This window comes from Daphnia pulex, chromosome 7 (genome assembly GCF_021134715.1).
Source record: "Daphnia pulex isolate KAP4 chromosome 7, ASM2113471v1".
Taxonomy (NCBI): Eukaryota; Metazoa; Arthropoda; class Branchiopoda; order Diplostraca; family Daphniidae; genus Daphnia; species Daphnia pulex.
The window spans coordinates 2,132,756-2,152,233 of NC_060023.1; the positions used below are offsets into that span (position 1 = coordinate 2,132,756).

At 41.6% G+C, this 19,478-nt stretch overlaps 4 protein-coding genes, 2 long non-coding RNA genes and 1 other non-coding gene across 7 annotated transcripts; 6 read left to right on the plus strand and 1 right to left on the minus strand.

Annotated features, from left to right (window-relative positions):
* Positions 1-5,005: 5,005 nt before the first annotated feature.
* LOC124197320 lies at positions 5,006-6,680 on the plus strand. Its single transcript, XM_046592697.1, has 4 exons — positions 5,006-5,315; positions 5,440-6,035; positions 6,101-6,313; positions 6,381-6,680. The coding sequence occupies exons 2-4, from the start codon at positions 5,680-5,682 to the stop codon at positions 6,523-6,525; spliced, it is 714 nt and encodes a 237-aa protein (XP_046448653.1). The 5' UTR covers positions 5,006-5,315; positions 5,440-5,679; the 3' UTR covers positions 6,526-6,680.
* Positions 6,681-6,827: 147 nt separating this feature from the next.
* On the plus strand, positions 6,828-10,462 carry LOC124197319 (chondroitin sulfate synthase 1-like). The gene is made up of 5 exons (XM_046592696.1): positions 6,828-7,806; positions 7,890-8,093; positions 8,564-8,704; positions 8,796-8,928; positions 9,015-10,462. The coding sequence occupies exons 1-5, from the start codon at positions 7,174-7,176 to the stop codon at positions 10,235-10,237; spliced, it is 2,334 nt and encodes a 777-aa protein (XP_046448652.1). The 5' UTR covers positions 6,828-7,173; the 3' UTR covers positions 10,238-10,462.
* A 97-nt stretch (positions 10,463-10,559) lies between these two features.
* On the plus strand, positions 10,560-12,566 carry LOC124197322. The gene is made up of 3 exons (XR_006876102.1): positions 10,560-10,806; positions 10,888-11,295; positions 11,357-12,566. It is a non-coding gene; the product is annotated as an uncharacterized LOC124197322 (long non-coding RNA).
* Positions 12,567-12,786: 220 nt separating this feature from the next.
* On the minus strand, positions 12,787-13,617 carry LOC124197321 (type-2 ice-structuring protein-like). The gene is made up of 4 exons (XM_046592698.1): positions 13,521-13,617; positions 13,281-13,450; positions 13,098-13,215; positions 12,787-13,013 (listed from the first exon to the last, which is right to left on the minus strand). Exons 1-4 carry the CDS (start codon positions 13,579-13,581, stop codon positions 12,787-12,789), a joined length of 576 nt encoding a protein of 191 aa, XP_046448654.1. The 5' UTR covers positions 13,582-13,617.
* Positions 13,618-14,155: 538 nt separating this feature from the next.
* Trnar-ucu lies at positions 14,156-14,244 on the plus strand. The gene is given in 2 exon segments: positions 14,156-14,192; positions 14,209-14,244. It is a non-coding gene; the product is annotated as a tRNA-Arg (tRNA).
* Positions 14,245-14,326: 82 nt separating this feature from the next.
* On the plus strand, positions 14,327-17,086 carry LOC124197323. Its single transcript, XR_006876103.1, has 3 exons — positions 14,327-14,787; positions 14,921-15,402; positions 15,464-17,086. It is a non-coding gene; the product is annotated as an uncharacterized LOC124197323 (long non-coding RNA).
* Positions 17,087-17,302: 216 nt separating this feature from the next.
* LOC124197733 (putative ankyrin repeat protein RF_0381) lies at positions 17,303-18,644 on the plus strand. The gene is made up of 2 exons (XM_046593269.1): positions 17,303-17,533; positions 17,649-18,644. The coding sequence occupies exons 1-2, from the start codon at positions 17,303-17,305 to the stop codon at positions 18,642-18,644; spliced, it is 1,227 nt and encodes a 408-aa protein (XP_046449225.1).
* Positions 18,645-19,478: the final 834 nt, after the last annotated feature.

Below are 19,478 nucleotides of genomic sequence, written 5' to 3' on the forward strand. Positions count from 1 at the left end.
GGCCATCACAGCAGCAGGCACGTGCGCCAAAGAAGAATCGTGTCAAGGGCGGCTTATTTGTTATTTCGATGAATTTCTTTCTCGGATGCTTTGACGATTAGATTCGAAGGTTTTGAGAAACGATTTGTTTATTTATTTGAATATATTATTAGTCGCCCGACATTGTTTTATTGGTTTAAGTTGTTGTAATATATAACCGGGAACTTAAAAAAGGGATGCGCGCACGAGATGGAAATGGACGATCACGAGCTGATGATGTTTCGGCTCGACACGCGTTTGACACGTTGCCAACAGAAGCGCAACGGGTGGGAAATATTAGTCTATAAGAAGATGCGAGAGTTGACGCTGCTGTCAAAGATTTTCGTTTGCGCCTCATCACAACTGACAGCAGCATCACTAGCATATATGCATGCTGCTGAGAGACATGTACGAGAGAGGCCCTTTTTCGCCCTGCATGTGCTGGCTCAGCATCAGCGCGGTCGCTGGAAAAGAGGTTTTTTTATTATAACTTTTGGGAAACTGGGCTGTTTCTCTCCATTATATTGACGCTCGGTTGAACTTTGTTGTTTTTCTCCCCACTCATCTTTTTCATTATTATCATGGCCCGTCAAACTATCACCGTCAGCCTTGCTGGCGCTGCTGTAATGCTGCTGCACAGCGCTCGGCGCTCGTCTAATTATTGTGTTTCCTAAGAAAACACTCGAACGTCGTTTCTCGCTACTCTCTTGAGGGACTCGAGAGAGCAGCGCAGCATCAGAGCTATATAGGCAGCAACAGCAGCAATATTAAGAGCTTGGCGCGCGGGAGACGAATCTCGTTACTTAGAGAGAGAGAGAGAGACTGCTTTTCGGTCGTCTGGGCTTATCTTTTTGCGGGGAAACGACGACGACGAAGATGCCGAGCCAAAAAGCGGAGAAAAGTCGACACGAGAAAGTATTAAATATATCTATATATCTATATACTATATACACTTTATGTGTTTGTGTATTTATATCATACTAAAGATGCTGTATACATAACGGCTGATGGAACCAATCAACCGCATCCTCCCCACGAGACCCCCACCATACAGCATCAGTCTATCTGTCTAATAAATATAATTGCGGCGGGAAATCTTTTATATCCTTTCAAATCAAGATGCTAATGATACAAATTGAAGTTTGTGTCTATATAATTCGATTGAATTTCAATTACAGCATCAAACGAATTTAACTAGATGTCATTTATAAACCTATCTGGCGCGAATTTTGAATGAATAGAAATTTGTTTTAAAATGTCTATATTAAATTTTATGCGACGTTAATCGTTGAAATTTGAGATTTAGACATTGCAATATATTTCCGATCCCGGACTTGAAAGATTAGATCGCTCCGCAGCACGTTTTCGAGATAATACGTATATAGATAAGATATGCTGCACGATGGGCGAGATAGACGTTATGGATAAGCGATAAAAACGGGAGCAGCAGACGGTCAAATTCCAACAACGAAACTTCTGATGTCTGTCCCATTTGTGTGTGACGTTATTATATGATCCGATCTTTTTCCTTTCTTCGCATTACAACAATTAACAATGGCGTACGTTTTACATTATAGCTCTACATATAGCCAATAGCAACCAATAAGCCAATGCGCTGTTGGTTATATCGTTATATTATGCTCATATTATATTTGAGTAAAATGCATTTCAATGAGCTGATTTCCATCAATCACTCGCGGACAATCTCTTTGAAACATTCCATACACGTATACACATGCAGCACTGAATTTCTGCTGTATTACGAAATACCTGGAATCGAATACGTATATAGAGTTAATTAAACCGGTGAACAACAGCATTCCAAAAACAAAAAGATATCTATATAGCTCGATCCGACCCGTCAAACTCATGCTGTATATGCATCCGCACAAATGCGTTTTAATAATATTCTACATCAACTGACCTGTCCAACTTTTTTTTTAACTTTTGGGTTATTCAGACACAACTCTTGTATCATATTATTATGTCGATCTCGAGTGCTGCTTTGGCATTAGAAAAGAAAAAGAAATGGTCTTAATACGGTCGCTGCGTTATTGTCTATTCATTTGATTATGTGGGTGCATCATGCAGGTGCTGCGTGTATCTGTGAATACAAGACGTGGGGACCCAAACTTGCTGCCCAAGACTCCTTTATTGTCTTATCGATCAGCAGTCCCAGCAGCGACAACATCAGCAAGCAGCAGCAGCAGGTAAAACCATTTCCATTTACGTGAAAACCACCCCGTAATTTTATTTGTTATTTTATCAATTCCAGTTCATCTTTTGCGCAACTATGAATACATATACAATCTCCGCAAAAGAATAAGGAAGAAGAAAAGAAGACGCATAGCGTGAAATTGGGCAAATAGCAATAGCATGCAGACTTTGTAAAAAAATATTAATTTTAAATGAACAAAAAAAGCACATCACGATTTTGATAAAGACATTTCAAATATTATGTCTATTATAGTCGATTATAGTCGCCAGCGTTCGGTGTCCCTCTAAACCAAAAACCTGGTCAAAAAAGAATACCGCAGTTTGTATTCTAATTAATTGAATATTATAGTAGGAGACCCTATATATAGATTTAATAGGCCTAATACGGAAAAAGTTGCGTCGCATTCACATCATCTCGCATCATCTTCAAAGTTATATAATATGGAAAAGTTTTAAAAAGCATTGCGCCTGTATATAATAAGAGCTATATGCGCATCCTGTGTGTGTTGGAACACAGCAGCAGCAGCAGAGAGGAGATTTGATTAAAGTGTATATATAATAAATTCGTGAGCTGCGCTGTGCACAAGTCGGAGATCACACGACGACGAGAGCATTTGCTTGACGACCGAACGAATTTTCCGAGAACTGTCTCTCTCTCTCTCTCTCTCTCCCCCTTTCTTATCTTATAGACGGGAAAACTTGCTAGCGGTTTAAACGAGCACAAACTAGGCTACTTGAAACACGACGGGGATTGGCTTCCTACGCGCGCGCTCCTTTTGGTGATGACGCGCTCGTCAAAATTCGTGGAATAGAAAGGGAAACAAAACAAAACAAAACTCTGCTGGCTATAACGCCATCGCTGCGCTGCGCAACAAGACGTACTGTATATATAGAAGGAAGACGAAAAGAGAATATATAATCTGGCGAAAAAATAAATAAATACACAGCACGGCATTATATATTATATACCAAACACGCATGAAATTTGAATCAAATTCAACTGGATAATAATAATAATAACAAGAAAAAGATGATGCGATAATATCTCTAAAACGACCTCTCCGTGTCCCTTTTAATTGGCATATTATATCGTTATACAAAGGGGAATAAAACATATAATGTACATATACATTTTTATGAAACAATTGCTACCAGCATCAAGTCGCGTTTTGAAATTGAATTCGAGAGAAGAATAGAAAAAATAAAAATAAAAACATTTTCTATAATAATAATGGAAACCAAATGAATAATTTGCTTCAAGTCGGTCAACTCGCTATCGTTATCAGCAGAGCCGATTTTGGTGTGCTCACGAGGGTTGACCTTGGTTTTGGATTGCATCCAAGGGATTTATTCTAATCACTTTGATTTACAATGCAATTCTATTATACTGCATATGTAAGATATTCGGTAGAGATATATAAAAGGCAATATAGAATACTAAATATACATACATCCTGTTATATATACCAAAAGAATAAAATATCTTTTTTTTTGTGGGTGGGGCTCTGGTCCCGCGTTTGTCCTTTACACGCCATTTCAAAAGAGTTTCGGCGCATTGGCAAACGCCAATAAATATATAAAATACCCCACAGCCACAAATGGATATATACGCAATCGAGTGAGAAATAGCTGCTGTCATCCTACATGTATAATCTCAAACGCGCGTATAGTATTTATAGCCACAGCACGGGGCGGAGGGAGCATAGCTATATAGTATTCTCTACACACATCTATATATAAGAGGAAGAGATTTTATTCAGTCTATATATATACACACACGCGCTGCGTTCGTATGCTAATTGGCATATAAACGCCAACGGGAATCTATAAGCTTTTATTTGTCGTGGGAGAGTATAGATGCTATGGGATACATATATCCAAATGCGCGCGGGTTTCGAAACTTTTCATCGAGCCCTGATGTGCGCTATACATCTCCGGTCGGCAGTAATAGATGAAAGTTCGAGTTTACTTTATACATGTGCTGTGCTGGGTACACTACACACACGCGTGCCCTATACTACTATATCTATATATACGGGTGCTGGCGCGGTGGGGTATTATATAGAAGCGCTCTCTTGCTTTTATACTCTCTCTCGATGGATGACAAAGGCGGCCCATTGGTTTTCCAGGAAAAGCAACATACATTAAGCGCATTGGGGCGAGCACGCATCAGCAGTTGGAAACGGAGTGAAACGAGCATGTGGGACGTCTCTCACGATGGCAGCAGCAGCAACGACAGAGAGAAAGGCGAGAGAGAAAACTGGTTCAGTGCTGCTGCTGTCACACTGTTGTGTGTGTGCTGTGCTGCAACCCAGCGCAGCTTCCGGGAATTCGTGATTGGACTGCGCGCTTCAAAAGCAGCCGGGAGCGCAAAAATAAGGCAAAATGGTCGTGTGTAACATGTAATGAAAAAGAAAAAAAAAGGAAAGCTTCTCTCTCTCTCTATGCTACTGGTGTGCTTCTATAGTTGCCTGTGCACAGGGAAAATGGTGGACCCCCCCCCCACAAAAAAAAATAAATAAAAAGACGCCATCATCTGACGAGATGGAGAACTTGATTGACTTATATATACGTCGGGGGCCTCTTTTAAAATCTATTTATTTTTTCTTTTGCTCTAGCATATGATGGGCGGGGAAGAATGTTATATATAAGCCGCATTTATTTGTTTTGGCCGGAATCTATAGGACTATACGATATTTTCCGCACCGGGTAATGTATTTTTTTTTTTCGAAATGAAAATAAATAGGAAACCCAACGTCTTTCGTCGAAATCTGTCGTTTATATTGAAAGTGATCACTCCCATCGGCAGGCAAACATTTCTTTCTTTTCTTTTTAGCTTGGTAACAATTTTCTTTCCGAGAATTTTCATCACGCTTCAATGCAATTCGATGGATCGGATAGATTTGGCCTTCACGACGCAACTATTACTAGGAAGATTCTAATGTGGAAAAGAAAAAACAAAACAAAATAGAATAAATCGGTCGGATTCCGCGTTGGCTGATGATGGGGGGGATTCGAATTGCCGACTTCTATTGTTTCCGCTGCTCCGCATATTTTTTTTCGTACGCCGCAACCAAGAGGTAGATTAATTTCCGTAGGCTTTGCTATACATTCGCCGAAGCAGATGTTTTCTGTTTATCTTTCAATTATAGCACGAAAGCATCGACCGGTTATCTTATACTTTTATTTCGGTTGTATTTTTAGCTGCGAGTTGCACAAGGGCAAATTCCAAAGTCCAGAGACTGGAGAGAAAAAAATGTGTTTATTTCTGTGAATTTTGTTTTTGGCGACACGGCAAGTCGGCAATCGGCAGAGTAGAAATTAAAAAAACAATGGAATTTGGCAACGTCGACTTTCAAGCAGACGCCAGCTTGTTTTAGGCGGGAGAAAAGTGAAGCCAACTTTATTGTTTTTTTGGTTGGTTGTCTTCTTATTTACAATTTGATGGGGGAAATGGAAAAGTCGTTTAATGAACTCGGGGAGGACATTTATTATGCATCGCAGGCTGATACTGAATTCGTCAATGCCGAAAACGAAGATGACAGTCTGAAAACGTTTGAGGAACTGGCTCGCCTTGTTGAGGTGCAGCAGCGGTTGATCGTAGAAGGCGATCTGCAATTACGAAAAATTGGTAGTCTCTCGGAGAACGAGGAAATAAAAGACACTGACGAGTTGGTGGACAAGATTCAGAAGGCCAGTGTCAAGAATGAAGAAAGTACGCAATTGTACATGATATGCCAGCAGGGAATAGAAACCTCCCAATTCAGTCTTGCTCTTCAGTCAGCTGAAAATGATGATCCGTAAGACCCTCTTCTTTCCTTTGTTTTAAATCGTATCAAATCTTAAACTTCTAAACTTCCAATAGGGCTGCAGAGCAAATAGAAGAGGAGCTACTGGAAGCGTCTAATGAATACCTTAACCTCAGCTTAAGCAATATGTTGGAATCACAGCAGCTTGAAGGGATATTAAGCGATATAAGAGGGATTCAAGATGACCTCAAACAAACTCAGCTGGATATTTTAGAACTCAAGACTAATCCAAAAACTAGTGCTGGATCCAAATCTGAAAGACTCACAAGGTGTGTCATCAATTAATTCATAATTTGTGTTCACCTTAAATCTGATTTTCATTTCGAACACATATAGGTTGGAAGCCCAGTTAGATAAAGTTTTGGGTAGATATAATTTCTCCAGATTTGTTACTCAACTCCTGCTAGTGGCTTCTGAAGAAAATCTCAATGACCCCAAACTATCTGACTTGTTTATCAAATGTGGTAAAGCGCTAGACTAACGGATAAGTGCAATAGATTTTACCAACGGATAAATGCATTCCCTTTAAGATTTTATATGTAATTGCTAAGTACGCTAAAACCTGGCAAAAACACTTATCGCTATTTGTAACTTGTTTCATGACAACAAGGTCAATGTAATACAATATTAAATTTCTGTTTTGTCTAATAAAATGTTAGAAAACGATCGATAAGTATTTGTTTTAAAAACAAAAAAAGGGAAATCGTCTTCGTCTCAATCAACACACAAAACTCTTATTTACTGCTAGTAAAATCCTTGAGAAAGTCTGGAAGTTTAATATTTATTCAGATGAGGTCGCTCAAAGCGGCCGTCTGTTGCTGCAGAAGTCACCAGTCATTTGTCAGGCGTCACGTTAGAAAGTCAGAAACTCCTTTCCTCATTTCTTTTTGCGTTTATACTAGTGGCCCTCCATTTGTTTGTTTTTTTTTTTTTTCTGGGTTCTTTTGCAATTTGTTTGACGTCTTCCATTTTGATTTGTGACGACATGTAGTATTCCTCGACTAGGAAATGTCTTTTAGTTTGACATTGCGTTACGCCAAAATGAGCAGTGTTATCTCGTCTGTCGTCTCGTTGAGATAACACGTGTTTTTGTCGTTTCAATTCGTTCGGAAATAGTTGTTTGGCGAAGATGTTTTACAAGCCCAGACCTGGACCTGGTGGCAGCCACAATGGAATGATTAATGGATTCCACGTTAAATCATTCCCCAAAAGAGTTTGGAATAGGTGGTCTCTGCTTGTCAAATTCTTTTTTGGTCTCATTGTGGGAATTATATTGGCCAGTCAACTGCAGTCATTACTCATATCGTCTAGTGCATGTGTCTCCTACAAATTGTCCCCAGTCCATCGAAAGTTAAAAGTGAACAACATTCAAGAACGAACAGAGGTTGAAGCAAGAAACAGACAGTTGCTGTTGGTCGGAGTCATGACAGCTGACAAATACATAGGGACTCGAGCCAAAGCAGTTTATGAAACGTGGGGAAGCCAAGTTCCTGGAAAATTGCTCTTCTTCACTTCTGATTCACAGAACACTACTGACGACTTGCCAGTAGTCAGGCTAAAAGGTGTAGATGATTCCTACCCACCTCAAAAAAAGTCATTCATGATGCTCAAATACATGTACGAAAACTATGGTGACAAGTTTGAGTGGTTTATGCGAGCTGACGACGACGTTTTTATCAAAACCGAACGTTTGGAGATCTTCTTGAAAAATATCAACAGCAGTCAACCCAGGTTTATCGGTCAGGCCGGCAAGGGAATTGCGGTAAGAATTTCATTTAATTTCGTTAACTAAATTTTTTTTAAAATAGGTCATTATAACTACAAATGACTTTTATGATTATCTAGCAAGAATTTGGTCTGCTGAGCCTCGAGTACGACGAAAATTATTGTATGGGTGGTCCAGGAATGATATTCAGTCACGTCACCCTTTCTCGAGTTGCACCCAACGTCAAGGACTGCCTGAAGAATCTCTACACTACACACGAAGACGTTGAATTGGGGAGATGCGTTCAACGGTTTGCCGGCATTCCTTGCACCTGGTCCTACGAGGTAATTTAACCGAAATTTAGATTTAACGTAACCGAATTTAAAAATTTTAAAGAAAACTAAACCAAACATCCGCTCTCAATTGGTCGATGTTGTCAAAGGAAGGAGTGTAAATAGATGAAAGGCATTTCGCATACGAAATCTTGAAGTGTAAGTTATACAGCCATTTCCTGGCCCCAAGGACTTTCGCTCAAGTTGCGCCCCCGTCCCCGTAACTGAATCCTTGTGAAGGGAATTGTGTGATATTGACTCTCGCCCGAGAGAACCCCAGCGCCCGGGAAATTTGAGGAAAGTTCAGGGCCTCCAGTTACTTTGTGTGTAGGTTGCTTTGTAAAACGTCACGTTACATCAGAGGCCTCGTTTGTGAGCTCCCTGGCCGGCAGCAGTCTAGCCGACAACGTCTCTCGTTACACCTGCAGTTTTATATTTCGCTTGGCTGACCTCTCTCTCTCTCTTTGTGATCCTCTCAACAGATGCAGAACATCTTCCATCATAGTTCCAGCGGGCGGACGGCTTTCACTGGCCCACTCAAATCCCGTGAAGTCCACCGAGCCATCACGTTACACCCCATCAAAGAACACGCGCACATGTACCGCCTCAACAACTTCCTACAGGTGAGCAGCCGTTCGAGGTTGGACAAAATTCTGATTTAAAAAATAAAATCAAAAAGACTTATAATTCGATAACGCCATCCTATTCTTTCAGGGCGTGTCCATACGGGAAAAGATTTACGACGGTCTCAAAATACGAAGGGAAATGGCTAATTCGGTTGAGCAACTTCGTAAACGACTCGGCCCGTCTTGGGAGCACCAGGACTCGAGCCAACTTGAATCTCTGGGTAAAAGAAAAATCTTTTGTGTAAACAAATAGTCAATTTGATTCCCGTCAGTCATTTTTTTATTTACGTTTTTTGGCTGTTTGTAGGTTTGGCGCCAAGTTTAAACAAATTTTTGCCGGAGGACGAGAGTGACATTTTGACGTGGAATTTCTTGGCACGGTCGGTCGACTCGACGGAAACAGTCAACCCGAGGCGAGCCATCGACGCCCCATTGCGCGAGGGCGTCGAGGACGTGATTCGAGAAGTGATGGAAGGCATCAACGCCATGTCGAAAGAACGAGGTCGTGTCATTGACTTCAAAGAGCTCCTCTACGGCTATTACCGGCTCAACCCTCGACTTGGGGTCGACTACATCCTTGACCTGCTCTTAGTCTACAAGAAATACCGCGGCCGAAAGATGATCTTCCCCGTCCGGCGGCATGCTTACCTCCAGCAAGCGTTCGGAGCTTTGCAGCTGCGTCCGAGTCCTCTAGTCGCTCGTGACTCTTCGACGAGCCGAATTCATTTCATTCTGCCGCTGTCTGGCCGTCTGGTCATCTTCCAGCGCTTTATGAACAATTTCCAGCGCGTTTGCGTCGAGCCCGACGAACATGTCCGGCTGGTCATTGTCCTCTACCCAACGATGGAAACCGACGATCCGTCGGATGAGATCAAGAGCTTTGTCGGGGCTTTCCAGCGGGGGACCAAAGGTCGACAAGTTGAAGTGGAATTGATCGAACGGAAAGAAGCCTTTGCCAGAGCGGCGGCCTTGGAGACGGGCAAATCCAGCTGTCAACCCGATGACGACTGTCTGTTGGCCTTTATCGATGTGGACATGGTGTTCACCGAGAAGACGCTGGATCGCATCAGATCGCACACGATCCGCGGCCGTCAAGTGTACTTCCCCATTGTTTTCAGCCAGTTCGACCCGTCGTTCGGAGCCCCTCTGGCCGGATCGTTCGACGCCGAGATTGCGGACGACGTGTTCGAGATCGACGACGACCGCGGATACTGGCGATTCTACGGCTTTGGCATCGTCAGCGTCTACCGGAGCGATTTGGAGCGAGTGGGCGGCATGAACACGTCGATTCACGGCTGGGGCCAGGAAGACGTCGACCTCTACGATCGAACGGTGGCCTGTCCCGATTTGGCCGTTTTCCGGGCCCCCGATCCCGATCTAGTTCACGTTTTCCACCCGATCGCCTGCGACGATTCCAACTTGACGGAGAAGCAGAAGAAAATGTGCGTCGGCACGCGCGCCGGCACTTATGCAAGTCAACAGCGGCTGGCCCGTTATTGGATTGAACACCACGCGTACGCGGGCGGCTAAAAAACAAATTCAACGATAGCGCCAACTTGTCAAAAGTCTTTCCTAAATTTTTTTTTATTTGTCCTATTCCTATTATTAAAAAAAAAAGAACAGTTTTCTTGCCATTCCTTCAGCTTAATTTTTTGTTTCGAATGTGAGCCAATCGATAACGGATTTCTCTGCCGTGCTGTGCCTTGTTCCTACCTTAGCGCGCACAATCTAATCAATACATCGCCAACTGTGAAACATTTTTTCTATTTACTATTTGTTTTGTTCCAGGATGTTTTCGATGCCTTCGGTGTAGAAGATTGTTCCTTTTAAACTTAAATCTTGAATTTTTTTTTAAATGTTTTACAGTTTTAGGCCTATAGTCTAGTAATGTGTCACGCATGAAAAAAGACCAAAAGCCCGCGCTGCATTTGAATTGAAAGAAAAATGAAACTTTGACGGCAGGATATGTCAGAAAGAAAAAGTTAACCGCATGTGACCAGCAATCTATCTTATGTATTCTTCCCGGATAAAGTTCCAAGAAGGAAATTCGTTTTTAGGGCAGCCAGCCCCATTCAAATATGTTGCGCCAACATTTCCAAGTAAGTAGATCATTAGTTTCTATTATTATTTTTTTTTTACCGACGTTTTGAAATTATATTCCACTCACGATTTCAATGTAGAGATTTGTAACGGCTCTAATCGTCTGAAAACTCGGAAGAAAGTTGTTGTTGTTTTTTCTTCTTCTATTCTCTCCGAGTTTACTGACAAAGTGCAATGTGACCCTCGGATTGTGACATGACATTAATAACCACTCGGTTCTCCATTTTTCATCTGAAAAATGAAGAAACAAAATTGTTGACGACTGTTTTCTTTTTTTGCCATCACCGCAAACTTGTCAAGATTTTCGTCCAACCATTAGCAACAGTTAATCTTTGAAGTGTCTTGCGAAAAGTGGTTTTATGTTCGTTTCGACACACCGCAGAGAGAAGTGCCAACCAAAAAGTGTTAAACGTCATCATACCTATAAAAGCTGCTGGTTCATTCTATTGAACACACTCCATGTGGAACCCAACGTTAACCTTTCACAGGTTGTAAATTGAGAACATCTGACAAGTTTTAAATATGCTGATTAAAATTTTTAAAAATTAGGTCGAGTCTCAAAGGCTCCACTCTCTCAAGAAGCGACTTCAATTGGCTCTTGGATTCCAATGGAATGCAAATGACTTTGGCCGCAGAATTCACAGGGTGGAGTTCCTCCGCTGTCCAATGCCACACAACCCATGTAAGTACACTTTCATTCGTAATTTAATAGTTATTGCGAAATTTCCATCTGTTAAGTAACAACTGCGGTTTCCTTTTCGGCAAATGGAATCGGTTGTTTTTTATAACCCCCAGTTAGGCAATTTTCCCTTTTTAAGTTTTTCATCCATGAACCCTGGGAGGGAAAAAAACAAAAGTTTGGCTTGTTAGATAATCTGATATATCCGCGGGGTGGTGTACACGCTTCAATAAATAAATATGCTTTTATATGTACCTCGGCCAGACAATGTCTGCTTGGGTTTTTTTGTGGGGCACATTTGCGATGTCTGGCTTTCTTTCCATTTGAAATAGAATGCCAGACGGCAACTCCAGACGCTATCTCTCTCTCTCCAGACAACCAGTATTCAATTAGCTTGCTAAAACAGGATTAATACAACATTGTAAGGGGCACGTTATAGGATACTATGTACATTGTATATAATGGCTCACGTGGCTCACGTCGGTTCGAAGAAACCAGTCTCATGATCATAATCAGTTTTACCCTCTTATTCGCATTATTATTACTAACAAAATTGTGAAAATAGTAACATTTCGTTTTGATTTGGCCAATTATTTCGGGTTTTTCGGCATTCTGTAGATACATCGTTAAGTAGCTTGTAGTTGCTTTGCCGAGTTACTTTGCTGATTTCTTGCTAAGTGCACATTGTCAAAAGATTTCGGGTTCGGCGGCGTCCTTGTTAAAAACGACATTGTTGCTTTTATATCATTTAATCGCTTTTATCTTTAACGGCTCTATTTCGTGTTGCTAGTTCGCTCTGTCTCGGTGGCAACGTACCGTACGAACTTTGATGAAATAACCAAATAAGCTCAACGTCTTTGTTATCAAAGCGTCTGGGAGATCAACAAAAGTTTCGGTTTTCACTGCGTTGGTGAATTCTTTCGTTCCCTTTGAACATCTTCATAAAGTTGCGCTGCTGTCGTCGGAAACAGCCGAGTGGCCGACATCGAAAACGTCAAATAATCCTTGTGGGAATTTATTCACGGAACATGTATATTGCTTCACTCAAGTGTTTACATCCTATACGCTTTCCAGTTCACAGCGGAGAAGGTGAGGCCGCGAGATCTCAAGTTGAATTCCCGCAGATTCTCCTGTTCCGTTTAATAGAAACCCGAACAGCCTTTCACTTGTCCCGATTATGTACAACCCGAAACTGGCGATTTCGAAAGAGAATTCCGTGTATTATATCGGTGAACCTTTTTCGAGAATGTTGTAAAATGTGAGAAGAATAAATTATAAAAAGGAGATGATCACAGCTCTCTCAGTCTTGGCAAACGAACGGCAGCCATTGCTCGCACGGAGTGGAAGCCCACGGGCCTTCCGGCACTGGTGCAATGCGGACGCATTCCGACAAGCTGGTGGGTCTGGGCTCGCCGTAAAACCAGTTGCTGTAAAAGAACAGACTCAGTTTGGAGACCCAGAAATAAGTTTTCAATCCGGGGACGGATGCGCCAGACGTCCACACTCCAATGTTCTTCGCCACCGGATCTGCGTAAGAATTGTCAAGGGTAAATTGAGACGCGATCGATAAAATAATACGCTGGCACAAAGGGAGATTGATTCTAGACTCACCGTTTAAGATGAGGGGCATCAGAAATTGGGAAACAACTTGCTGGTCCTTTGACGATTGGATGCTAATCAAATTCTTGCGGTACGAGTTGCAGAATTCGTAAGCTTTCAACCAAGGAAGCTGTCAATTCAAATGTTTAGAAAATTAGTACTTAGTTTGGATTTAATGATTATTCATCTGTTTACCTGTTGAGGCACGAAGCAATAGCAGACACCGTTGGTTTTAATACATTTGTTCGTTCCTATACTGCCCTGGCAAGCCGCTTCGGTTTTATCTTCAATTAATGTCTGATCTGCCGGAATCATGTCCGATTCCGACTCTTGCTGGATAACGGCGAATTGTTCGCTCACTTGCCCTGCAGATCCACACGCACTCTATTAAATTGTGATCTAATTAAGCCGAATAAAAGAGCTAGAGAGCCTTACCTTTGAACAGGAGAACGCCAACAATGCAGACGAAAATACCGGGAAAGCTAAATGCTTGCATTTTCTCAGGAGTATATGTTCAAACTTCGGATGTGCTTTCAACTCTGAATATTAATCGCACAGAGCCTTTCCACTTATATACCGAGTGCTGCTTCCAATGGAACACAGGTGAACTACATCCAAGTAAATTCGGCCATTCACCTCTACCCTTTCGTCTGATGCCTCCTCTATATTTGAATTGTTAAATAGGCCTATACGGAGATGCACCAGCAGCAGACATGGAGGAGGTTTTTTTTTTAAAAGGAACGCCTCTATTCCTTTGGGGATAATCTGGCAGGGACTGGGCCAACAAAAAATTTCAGGCAGCACTTACTATCTTATTAAAGTTCAAAGTCTTTTGAATGTCAACGGCCATAAAGTTGGGTCTCTCTCTTATTGGTGCAAGGGAAATGGAATCGATATTTTTCAAATATGGATGCCACTATGGTCGGGTAGGTCGGGAGATGTTTCCGCTTAGAAACGCATCTCGGATTCAGCCGGATATATTTCCCTATGCACTCCCACATTGAAGCAAAGTGCAAGTTGGGCAATTATTTAACAGCAACTTTTCTTTTTTTAAATGGCTCTGATAGCAGGATCGTGTGGCCTAATGGATAAGGCGTCGGACTTCTAACTAGAATAAAAAGGCATCCGAAAATTGCGGGTTCGACTCCCGCCACGATTACGTAAGTGCGAGTAATTCTTTATTTAAAATTATAAGAATAGAAAATAGAATTATTCCTTTCCGGTTAACTGTGTAGTATCAGCTCAACTTTACTTGGGGCACCTTAATCGGAGGCAGCCGCATAGGAACTGTAGCCGCAAAACTAATCGACGGCTATGATGGCTCATGTTATGTGATAATGAAATTCCGTCGGTAAGTTAGAGCTATGAAAACGGTTCCCATGTATACAGCAGGTATTAAATAGCTAACAAGAAGATTCGTCTAATATTACACGTATGCATGTATTAACCACCTGTTGTTCGATTGACAACAACTCAAGGCTTTTCCCGCAGCGGCAGCATCACCTGTCAGCTTCGCCCGTTGATCATTTTCTTCCGTTTGATGGCACCCGAATAATATCACAGTTAACAATAACACGCTTGAAAGCGCAACCGTTACACGTTACTCGTTTCAAAAATCAGGAATTCGAGTAGCGTGTTTTGATTGAAACTCTTTGGAACCTATTTTGCATATGTTGCGCATCTTTTACAAGGTCGCGTTAAGGTAATAATGTACTTAGATTTATTAAATTTTACATTTTTTAAAACACCCCAGTGACAGAAATTCTTGGAGGTGTAAAATAATTTAAATTAAATGCTAATTAAGTTAACACAAATAAATAACAATTGTTTATCAGTCAGGCTAACGGCTTTCGGCAGACCTTTTACGGGGACAGATTGCGAATGGCAGAGGACTGGGCGTGCATCCCATGATGAAAAAGCTGCTGGTATCGACCGTCGTCGAACTTGACCTTCCTGTCAATTCCGTTTGATGAAATCATTTTTAATTTCTTTAATTATATCAAAGGTGGCGAGTCTTACGCGTAACAGTAATTGTGGTGGTCAAAGTAACAGTCGATGGCCGGATGGCGTCAAAAATCGAATTGGCGAAAGCGGCCAGCTGGGCAAAGTAAATTCGTGGCTGCGGATCGTCATCGTTCATCCTCGCCTGACGGCCCATTTGCCTCTGTAAATCATTCAACTTGTGATTGATCGATGACTCGATAACGTCCATCGTTTCGGGCGAATTGGAATTCGGGCGACGATGCAAACTGTCCGGATGCTCTTCAATGCCATCCGGCAACACCACCAAAGGTGTTACCTCCACACTACACGGCAGGTAATTATTAAACAACTAAAATAATCTAACCGTTGTAATGAAGTTGAATAAGTCACCCTAGCGTTCTAGTAGCCACAAACTGTCCTGGATGGAGTACCCGTTGAAACGCATCGTCAATGGACTCATCCAGTTGGTCGTCGAACGAAAGGATGACGGGCTCGTCAATCAAAAGTCCACGACGACGCCGGCACAAGCCCGTCACATTTACCAATTTAGCGCAAACAAACTGGACCGTAACGTTCCTAATTCATTAAAAGTGGCAACATTGTCATTGGTTTGTTGTTCGACTTACCTTGCTGGTGACAGTGACGGTTGACGTCAGCGTCGATGTGGATGTCAACGTAGTTGTCCTTTGAGCATCTGCTAATGAAGCTACCAAAGTGAACAGAATAGTGTACTTCATCATTTTGTGGTTAGACTAGAAGACTTTGTGTTTCTCCAACATTTCCAAGTGTCAAAGGCTCCTCTTCCGTCCCACTGCTGGTATCGAAAGGTCAGTTGCGACTGCGGTGTCTTACCGATCCGTTCTAGCCAAGCAAATGTCATGTAAGGTCTCGCAACAATCTTCCTTATGTAACTTATTCTTTTTTTTTGTATCTGTCGATTCTCCTCCCTCCCAATATCAACCCATCTCTTTGAATGGCCATGTTGTCTTTATTGACGGTCTGTACTGCCTTGCGTTAAAAACGGCACAGCACGCAATCACTGATAAATCAGTTTGGAATTATGCGCATTCCATACGTTCGGATTCCCGCTTCTGCTCCGGCATACCTCGACGAATCCAGACGAAAAGAGTTACTTTTTTGAACTGCCAATTTTCTCTCCTCGCTCCAATATCGTCAATATTCAACAGTCAGCCGTTTAGCGGCTTTTGGTGTTGCAAATCTTGACTGGTGTTTGATCGTTTATGACTTAATACGGCGTTGGCCAATTCCCTCACCCCTATTTAAAAAAATTGGAAGTTCGATTCCGTTCAACCACCGACGGTAACTTACAGCTGAACTTTGGAGAATTTCAGAAATTTGCGTCACAATTTGGCTATAGTAAATTCATAGACATTCAAATATGGAACTTTGGATCGACGCAATTCAGCAGTTCGCTTAACGGGGAACATTTGCTCAGTGTCAGTAAAACAGAAATGCCATAAATCATCCCAAGACAATCCCGGACATTGAACGCGTAGCCGCGATCACGGGCTGATTTATCGCGGAATCTATATGCCCCACTCGCTGTACGTATGTACCATGACTTTGCTGGTTACATATCTGATAGGCAATCTTATATAGCTTGAGTGAATAATTTTAGTCAAATGATTTCTTACCTGTGCGGAAAACAAACGGAATCTATGGTGCTATCCATTTCGGTCGTTCCAAACACATGAGCGGTCATCGTGTACGTACTCTATTGGAAGATGAATAATTGATGAACAACTCCAGGAGGAGAGAAAACATTTTTGGAAATTTTGCCTGAAAGAAAAGCGCTGACGATTTATTGTTGCTTTTCATTTCGTTGACTTTATCTACAAAGACGTCGTGTATAGGTATATCTCGGGTTATCTCAATCCCAATATACTCTCCGGCTAACAAGTGTCTAGCAGTTCCACTCACGTTTGTACATCTGTAGGCGAAATTTCTTGGTTCCCACAGCATTATTGATTTTGTGTATCTCACCATGGAGAGCAAGGTAGGTGCATTATAAATTCAAAGTTAACAGCTAGACCGAATAATAGTTAAAATTATGACAAAAGGAAACAAGATTATTCACTTTGCTGGCTGAAGCCAATCCAGACCTGGACGAAATAAGAGATTTATTACAGGATGATGACGTCAATATCAACTGTGTCAATCAGCAAGGTCTGAATTTACTCCTCCAGCTAGTCAAGCGTTCAAAAGGTGAAAACATGTTGGAATTAGTGAACGTCTTGATTGAGCGCGGAATTCAAATCAACTTCAAGGATTCCAAAGGGATGAATGTCCTTCATTATCTCTTCACCAGTTACTTTCAAGATGATATGATAGACATCATCAAGCTCTCCATTCGACACCAAATCGATCTCAATTGCATTGACGACTACGGAGAGAATGCGCTTTTCTACTTGTGCGCTAATTATTCAAATGACAATTTGGACCAGGTAGTGAAATTGTTGATTGACAATGGAATACAGGTCAATTGCCAGAGTAAACACAACAGGAACCTCCTTCACCTCTTGTGCAACTATTACGAAAATCAAAATCTAATCAACGTAGTTCGCCTTTTGCTGGACAGCGGAATCCAAAGTGAATTCCACCACGAAATGCGGCCGGAACGCCCTGCATCTCTTGTGCGAATATTACCAACAGGACAATTTGGTGGACATTGCTCAACTCTTGCTGGACAAAGGAATCCAAGTGGAGGAGGACAAATGGAACGCCTTACACCTGGCTTGCCGATTTTATGGTAGAGACAATCTCATCTCTTTAGTCAAACTATTGATCGATAAGGTGGATGACGTGAACTACCGGGACAGCGACGGGAGAAACGCCCTCCACATTTTGTGCCGGAGTTATTCCAACGCAAATTTGATAGACAATATCAAGTTGTTGATCGATAAGGACATCGACATCCACTGCAAAGACAAGGACGGATGGAATGCCTTCCTCATTGTTTGCCGGACTTATTCCAAACGAAATCTAATCGACATGGTCCAACTTTTCGTTCGCCACAAAGCGGATGTCAGCAGCACAGACAGAGACGGAAACAACGCTGTTAATGGCTTGTGTTTGAATTATTTCCAAGATAATTTAACCGACGTAATTCAGGTGTTGCTTGAAGCGGGAACTGATATCAACTGCCGGAACAACAGCGGAATAAATGCTCTGCTCTACTTGTGCAAAAACCAGAAACACCAACTGATTGAGAAAATTCATTTCTTGATGGACAAAGGGATCGACGTGCATTGCAAGGACAACGACAAAGCCAACGTCCTTCATTATCTGTGTCGCTACTATCCCAAAGATGACCTGTACGAAATTGTCAAATATCTAATTAAAAAAAGGGAAGTTGACAAGGAGTTCCATGATAGCGACGGGTGGTTGGCTCTTCACTATTTGTGTCGCTATTACAACGGAGGAAATATGTTCCAAATAATTCAGCTGTTTAAACCTCGAGGTCCGATTTCGAATGGCATTGATTGTCGGTCGCTAGTTCGAGACAATTATAAAAACGGGAACGTCGATGAAATCATTCAATATTTTGAGTCTTGATTTTGAAAGATAATGTACACACGTTTAGTTTTTATTTAATAAAGTGTCTTTTTTGTAAATATTGCGATATACAATTGTAAAAGTTACTCTAAATTCTAATCACCTTGATTTGTATGGGACTAACCAACTGTCTAGTCGAATGCGCGTTTCTCTTATTGTGATTGTTGTTGAATTATTTGATGCTCACTAAATGTAAACTCTTGTGACTACAAGAGGCAATCACACCCAGCACGAGAACATACAAAAAACTAAGCTCAAGTTGACCTGAATGTCGTTCAACCCGGAAGAGTAGTGAAAGCCTTTCTTTTAAAAATTGTTGACCTGAAATCAGAATCATCCCCAAGGTCCGCCACTTTTACTTGATATACCGTTTATTTCTTGACATTTCTCTGGAGGTCGCTGACCGCTTCGACGGCTCAACATTTTTATTCGGCTAAGAGGTATTTATGTTTATACAGCTGCGCACCACGATTGACGTAGACCGATGCGGACATTCAGGAGTTGCACGTTAAAATAATAAAAATGCGCGCATTTGACTTGGCTGTGACATGTGTGATTATGATATGCCTATCCTCTTAATTAGGTAATTTCATTCAACTTTTCATTTGCCGAATTAAAATAACAAATTAATTAGGGCAAGAGAGTGAACATTTTGCAGTGGATGCTGTCTTATAGTCTGCGATGGAAGCAAATAGGAAGCAACTCATATGATGTACTAAATAAAGGCCAAGAGTATTTGTTACGTAAATCAGCAGGTATGTAGGTTGCATAAAGGCAATTGAGCTCTTTGTCGTCTTTGAACTCTAAATAATCTTTGAAATCAATTTTCCTTTT